General features: G+C 49.4%; 1 protein-coding gene across 1 annotated transcript in view; it reads left to right on the top strand.

Annotated features, from left to right (window-relative positions):
* vps35l (VPS35 endosomal protein sorting factor like) overlaps window positions 1–7,500 on the top strand; it is a 19,863-nt gene that overhangs the window by 10,312 nt on the left and 2,051 nt on the right. The window contains exons 14-25 of the mRNA XM_031568895.2: window positions 627–673; window positions 802–913; window positions 1,745–1,861; window positions 2,163–2,216; window positions 2,705–2,785; window positions 3,833–3,895; window positions 4,096–4,181; window positions 4,741–4,821; window positions 5,023–5,086; window positions 5,927–6,025; window positions 6,248–6,325; window positions 6,754–6,868. Of these exons, the coding sequence (XP_031424755.1) occupies window positions 627–673; window positions 802–913; window positions 1,745–1,861; window positions 2,163–2,216; window positions 2,705–2,785; window positions 3,833–3,895; window positions 4,096–4,181; window positions 4,741–4,821; window positions 5,023–5,086; window positions 5,927–6,025; window positions 6,248–6,325; window positions 6,754–6,868 (997 nt within the window). The remainder of the gene's footprint in view (window positions 1–626; window positions 674–801; window positions 914–1,744; window positions 1,862–2,162; window positions 2,217–2,704; window positions 2,786–3,832; window positions 3,896–4,095; window positions 4,182–4,740; window positions 4,822–5,022; window positions 5,087–5,926; window positions 6,026–6,247; window positions 6,326–6,753; window positions 6,869–7,500) is intronic.

Raw genomic sequence — 7,500 nt, 5'->3', positions numbered from 1 at the left:
GTGTGTGTGTGTGTGTGTGTGTGTGTGTGTGTGTGTGTGTGCGTCGAGACCCCCGTCTACCTCACGCTCTACTCCCCCGCCATACACTGGATCCTTCAGTGTGTGTCCTACAGGGCACCAGAGGTGTGTGTGTGTGTGTGTGTGTGTGTGTGTGTGTGTGGAGACCCCCGTCTACCTCACGCTCTACTCCCCCGCCATACACTGGATCCTTCAGTGTGTGTCCTACAGGGCACCAGAGGTGTTTGTGTGTGTGTGTGTGTGTGTGTGTGTGTGTGTGGAGACTCCCGTCTACCTCACGCTCTACTCCCCCGCTATACACTGGATCCTTCAGTGTGTGTCCTACAGGGCACCAGAGGGGTGTGTGTGTGTGTGTGTGTGTGTGTGTGTGTGTGTGTGTGTGTGTGTGTGTGTGTGTGTGTGTGTGTGTGTGTGTGTGTGTGTGGAGACGCCCGTCTACCTCACGCTCTACTCCCCCGCCATACACTGGATCCTTCAGTGTGTGTCCTACAGGGCACCAGAGGTGTGTGTGTGTGTGTCCTACAGGTGTGTGTGTAGGGGGGTCCTACAGGTGTGTGTGTGTGTTGATGCTGAAGTAGATTTGACATGTTGACCTCTGCCCTCTGCAGGCTCTTCTGACAGAGATGATGGAGAGATGCAAGAACCTCGGAAACAAGTGAGTGGCCCTCTCCACCAGGGGGCAGTGCAGCTGCTTTATTATAAGTGATGCATGTTTACCTTGTGTTATTGGAACTACATTTGTGTGTGTGTGTGTGTGTGTGTGTGTGTGTCTGCTCTGCGCAGTGCTCTGCTGTTGAACTCTGTGATGTGGGCGTTCCGGGCGGAATTTATTGCCACGAGGACGACTGACTTCATCGCCATGATCAAACAGTGTGACGAGGCGGGATTCCCTAAAGTAAGAGAGAGTCGTGTGTGTGTGTGTGTGTGTGTGTGTGTGGGTGTGGGTGTGGGTGTGTGTGTGTGTGTGTGTAGGGATGAGAATTGATACGATTTTAAGGATTCCGATTCCATTCCGATCCCTGCTTATTGATTTGATTCCTTATCGATTCTCTTATCGATTCTTTTTGGGCAAGGAAAAAAAAAGAAAAAAAGAGTACAAACGGGTTTATTTACATTCATTTTCTTTTATAAAATATTCTCTGAATAGATGATGCACAGCATATTCAGTATGTATGTTTACATTTACATGTTTTAAATAACCAAAAACAAACTTATGAATAGGTCAACAAACTCTCCAGGGGGTCCCAACAAAGAAATAAATTATTTGTTTTGACTATAATTCCAACCATCTATCTCTCTCTTTCTCTCTCCCTCCATCTCTCTCTCTCTCTCCCTCCATCTCTCTCTCTCTCCCTCCATCTCTCTCCCTCCATCTCTCTCTCCCTCCATCTCTCTCTCTCCCTCCATCTCTCCCTCCCTCCATCTCTCTCCCTCCATCTCTCTCTCCCTCCCTCCATCTCTCTCTCCCTCCATCTCCCTCTCTCTCCCTCCATCTCCCTCCCTCTCCCTCCATCTCTCTCTCCCTCCCTCCCTCCATCTCTCCCTCCCTCCATCTCTCTCCCTCCATCTCTCTCTCCCTCCCTCCATCTCTCTCCCTCCATCTCCCTCTCTCTCTCCCTCCATCTCTCTCTCCCTCCCTCCATCACTCTCTCCCTCCATCTCTCTCCCTCCATCTCCCTCTCTCTCTCCCTCCATCTCTCTCTCTCCCTCCATCTCTCTCTCTCAGCATCTGTTGTTCGGGTCCCTGGGGAGGAGTCTGGCGTCTGCCGATCCAGCGGAGGCGGAGCGTCTGTCCATCCTGAACGACGCCTGGAAGGTCATCACCAAGATCCGCAGCCCGCAGGTCAGCCGCAACACACACACACACACACACACACACGTACGCCTGGAAGGTCATCACCAAGATCCGCAGCCCGCAGGTCAGCCGCAACACACACACACACACACACACACACACACACGTACGCCTGGAAGGTCATCACCAAGATCCGCAGCCCGCAGGTCAGCCGCAACTCAGCCGCAGCTTAGTGCAGCCAAAGCAGTAGTAATGTAATAGCATGTTGGTTAAAGGTACACACACACACACACACACACACACACACACACACACACAGTAATGGTTTGGTTTCTGTCTGCTCTGTCAGGATTACATCAGCTGTGCAGAGATCTGGGTGGAGTTCACCTGCCGACACTTCACCGTGAGTAATCAAGAGAGTGTGTGTGTGTGTGTGTGTGTGTGTCTGAGTGTGTGTGTGTGTGTGTGTATGTGTGTCTGAGTGTGTGTGTCTGTGTGTGTGTGTGTGTGTGTGTGTCTGTGTGTGTGTGTGTGTGTCTGTCTCTTTGTGTGTGTGTGTGTGTGTGTGTGTGGGTCTGAGTGTGTGTGTCTGTCTCTTTATGTGTGTGTGTGTGTCTGTGTCTGAGTGTGTGTGTGTGTGTGTGTGTGTGTGTGTGTGTCTGAGTGTGTGTGTGTCTGAGTGTGTGTGTGTGTGTGTGAGTGTGTGTGTGTGCGTGCGTGTGTCTGAGTGCGTGTGTCTGAGTGCGTGTGTCTGAGTGTGTGTGTGTCTGAGTGTGTGTGTGTGTGAGTGTGTGTGTCTGTGTGTGTCTTTGTGTGTGTGTGTGTCCTTGTGAAAAACCGTCTTGCTGTAACCGTGGAAACCGTGCTCATGTCCTGATGTCCTATCCTCAGAAGCGTGAGGTCAACGCCGTGATGGCCGACATCATCAAACACATGACTCCTGACCGTGCCTTTGAGGACGCATACCCACAGGTGTGTGTGTGTTTTACCTTTGAGGATGCATACCCACAGGTGAAGTACTTCCTCAGGTCAGAGGTCAGACAGTCAATCAGTTATGGGCCGCGGTCGGATGGTCTGTCTCATCGTCTGTGTGTGTGTGTCTGAGTGTGTGTGTCTGAGTGTGTGTGTCTGAGTGTGTGTGTCTGACAGTCAATCACTTATGGGCCGCGGTCGGATGCTCTGTCTCATCGTCTTTTCCTGAAAACATCATGGGGTCGAGGACAGATGTTAAGATGAGAACATCATGGGGTCAACGGTCAAGCACAGATGTTAAGATGAGAACATCATAGGGTCAAGGGTCGAGGACAGATGTTTAGATGAGAACATCATGGGGTCGAGGACAGATGTTCAGATGGGAACATCATGGGGTCATGGGTCGAAGACAGATGAGAACATCATGAGGTCGAGGACAGATGTTAAGATGAGAACATCATGGGGTCAAGGGTCGAGGACAGATGTTTAGATGAGAACATCATGGGGTCGAGAACAGATGTTAAGATGAGAACATCATGGGGTCAAGGGTCGAGGACAGATTTTAAGATGAGAACATCATGGGGTCAAGGGTCGAGGACAGATGTTTAGATGAGAACATCATGAGGTCATGGGGTCGAGGACAGATGTTAAGATGAGAACATCATGGGGTCAAGGGTCGAGGACAGATGTTAAGATGAGAACATCATGAGGTCGAGGACAGATGTTAAGATGACTTCATAAGGATGTTACTGATGAGGGTCGTTTTGATCAGTTGTCGATTGAGTTGATTGATTGGGTTGATTAGGTTGATTAGGTTGATTGATTGGGTTGTGTAGGAATTGTGATTTTGTAAAGGATGCTCCAGTGTACTCTATGCCAAAGGAGATACGAGAAAAAGCATTGAAGCTTTGAAGCTTTTTTTCTAAGTATTTAGAGAATTCAAGCAGCTCTTATCATGGCTTCCACTTTGATACTTCAGGGACATTTCACTCAGAGATGATGATGATGATGATGATGATGATGATGTGTGTGTGCTTGTTTCCTCAGCTCCAGTCTGTGATCAAAAAGATCCTGACATACTTCCATGACTTCTCTGTTCTCTTCTCCATGGTAAGACTGTCATTACGTCATTACACCCTTGCCCCTCCTCATTCACCTCTCACCCCTGACCTTTGAACTCTCCCTCAGGAGCACTTCCTCACCCCTCTTACCTCTCTCCTGACCCCTCGTCCCTCTTTCTCTTCATTCCCCCTCTTCCTCACTCACCTCTCTCCTGACCTCTCACCCCTGACCTTTGAACTCTCCCTCAGGAGCGCTTCCTGCCCTTCCTGGACATGTTTCAGAAGGACAGCGTGAGAGTGGAGGTGTGCAGATCCATCATGGAGGTCTTCATCAAGTACGTGTGTGTGTGTGTGTGTGTGTGTGTGTGTGTGTGTGTGTTCGTTCATCAAGTACGGCCCTCTCCTGCTAACGCTCGTGTGTGTGTGTGTGTGTGTGTGTGTGTGTGTTAATCAAGTACGGCCCTCTCCTGCTAACGCTCGTCTGTGTCTGTGTCTGTGTGTGTGTGTGTGTCTGTGTGTGTGTGTGTGTGTGTGTGTGTGTGTGTGTTCATCAAGTTGGGCCCTCTCCTGCTAACGCGCGTGTGTGTGTGTGTGTGTGTGTGTGTGTGTGTGTTTTCATCAAGTACGGCCCTCTCCTGCTAACGCTCTTGTGTGTGTGTGTTCATCAAGTACGACCCTCTCCTGCTAACGCTCTTAGCCACTTAGCACAGGGCTGCTGGCATGCATGAAGTGTGTGTGCCTGCGTCTGCGTCTAATTGTCTAATTGCCTAATTGTCTATTTGTCTAATTGTCTATTTGTCTATTTGTCTAATTGTCTAATTGTCTATTTGTCTATTTGTCTAATTGTCTAATTGCCTATTTGTCTAATTGTCTAATTGTCTCTTCTGCATTCAGGCATCAGCAGGAGCCGACCCGTGACCCCGTCATCCTTAACGCCTTACTGCACGTGTGCAAGACCATGCACGACTCTGTCAAGTAAGACCAGATTGGTGTTGATTCTGTCAAGTAAGACCAGATTGGTGTTGATTCTGTCAAGTAAAACTAGATTGGTGTTGATTCTGTCAAGTAAAACTCCATCACACCATGATTACAGAATTTGATTGAGTGTGTGTGTGTGTGTGTGTGTGTGTGTGTGTGTGTGTGTGTGTGTGTGTGTGTGTGTGTGTGTGTGTCCAGTTCTCTGACCTTGGAGGATGAGAAGAGATCTCTGGCTCAGCTCATCAATGGCTTCATTCGCTTGGTGAGTTGTTGTGTGTGTGTGTGTGTGTGTGTGTGTGTGTGTGTGGTGTGTGTGTGTGTGTGTGTGTGTGTGTGTGTGTGTGTGTGTGTGTGAATGCATAAGGTGTGTGTGTGAATGCATAAGGTGTGTGTGTGTGTGTGTGTGTGTGAATGCATAAGGTGTGTGTGTGTGTGTGTGCGTGTGTGTGTGTGTGAATGAATACAGGTTCATATAACTGTATAGCTACAGCTTCATATAACTGATGTCAGAGTTTCTCACTAAGTGAGTTCATGTCAGTGCTGAACGTATTCACAACATATCTTCAACATATCGTCAACACATCTTCAACACATCTTCAACACATCTTCAACGTATTCACAACATATCTTCAACATATCTTCAACACATCTTCAACGTATTCACAACATATCTTCAACATAACTTCAACACATCTGAACACCCGGCCCATAGGACAGAGCTGCCATTACTGAAAATATTTAGACACACACACACCCTCCCCTCTCTCACACACACACACACACACACACACACACACACACACACACACACAGAGGGAAAAGCAGGTTACTGGCTCACTCCTTCATGTCACACCGGGACTCGGACTGACTGGATCAAATAGACCCTGAGATGTCTCAGTATGGCCAGTAGAGGGCACTGATGTCACCATTAGAATCACATGTCATTTCAGTACAAAAAAGTTTGGTGTGTGTGTGTGTGTGTGTGTGTGTGTGTGTGTGTGTGTGTGTGTGTGTGTGTGTGTGTGTGTGTGTGTGTGTGTGTGTGTGTGTGTGTGTGTGTGTGTGTGTGTGTGTGTGTGTGTGTGTGTGTGTGTGTTTTCAGGTATCGTTTGGCCGTGACTTTGAACAGCAGCTGAGTTTCTGTGTGGAGGCGAGGGCCACCTTCTGTAATCTGGAGCCGGTCATTATCCAACTCATACATGTAAGTCTGTGTGTGTGTGTCTGTGTCTGTGTGTCTGTCTGAAGGGTTTGGGGAGCTCATAATATCCCACACAGTGTTGTTTCTGTGTGTGTGTTGTGTGTGTTAGTGTGGTGCCTGTGTAACTATATTATTATCTAGAACTCTGTATTAGAATTCTGTGAGAATCATGTGCTTGCTCCACACACACACACACACACTCTTAACACACTCCCTTCCCCACAGACGGTGAACCAGCTCGCCATGGAAACGCGCCGTGTGATGAAGGGGAACCATTCCCGCAAGACGGCAGCCTTTGTGCGGGTCAGCATCTCACACACACACACACACACACACACTCCTGTGCTCACACACACACACATACACACACACACACACACACACACACGCTCTGTTTCTGATCAGATCTCACATTCTCCATGAGCGTACTGCAGTGATGAGAAACAGCAGTCTCTTTCTCTCTTCCTCTGTTTTTCTTCTGTCTTCTCTTCATGTCTGTCTGTCTGTCTGTAACCTGTCTGTCTGTCGGTCTGTCTGTCTGTAACCTGTCTGTCTGACTGCCTGTCTGTCTGTCTGTCTGTATGTCTGTGTGTGTCTGTCTGTCTGTCTGTAACCTGTCTGTCTGTCTGTCTGTCTCCTATCTGTCTGTCTGTCTGTCTGTCTGTAACCTGTCTGTCTGTCTGTCTGTCTGTAACCTGTCTGTCTGTCTGTCCCCCCCCCCCCCCCCCCAGGCGTGTGCAGCCTACAGCTTCATCACCATCCCCTCCCTGACCAGCATCTTCAGCCGCCTCAACCTCTACCTGCTCTCAGGACAGGTGGCGCTGGCCAACCAGTGTCTTTCCCAGGGTGAGTCTGAGGACAGGTGGCGCTGGCCAACCAGTGTCTTTCCCAGGGTGAGTCTCAGGACAGGTGGCGCTGGCCAACCAGTGTCTTTCCCAGGGTGAGTCTCAGGACAGGTGGCGCTGGCCAACCAGTGTCTTTCCCAGGGTGAGTCTCAGGACAGGTGGCGCTGGCCAACCAGTGTCTTTCCCAGGGTGAGTCTCAGGACAGGTGGCGCTGGCCAACCAGTGTCTTTCCCAGGGTGAGTCTCAGGACAGGTGGCGCTGGCCAACCAGTGTCTTTCCCAGGGTGAGTCTCAGGACAGGTGGCGCTGGCCAACCAGTGTCTTTCCCAGGGTGAGTCTGAGACCAGCCAGTGGAGCAGGAGCCATCTTTGAGACCCGTATAATCATGGCTGTACCCATACACATGGCCTTGGCTGTACTCATACACATGGCCTTGGCTGTACTCATACATATATAACCCTCAGCTGTCACTGCTTCATGCTGACAGCAGGTGGCGCTGATGTTGCGATAAAACCGGCAGAAAACACATGATGGTCATTTTAGCAGGACACTGAGCAAACTAAATGTCACTTTATTTCATATTCTCTCTCTGCTCCTCCTTTACACACACACACACACACACACACACACACAC

This window comes from Clupea harengus, chromosome 1, assembly GCF_900700415.2.
Source record: "Clupea harengus chromosome 1, Ch_v2.0.2, whole genome shotgun sequence".
NCBI lineage: Eukaryota > Metazoa > Chordata > Actinopteri > Clupeiformes > Clupeidae > Clupea > Clupea harengus.
The sequence above is the reverse complement of the archived record's forward strand: the minus strand, read 5'-3'. Positions and strand labels throughout refer to the sequence as shown.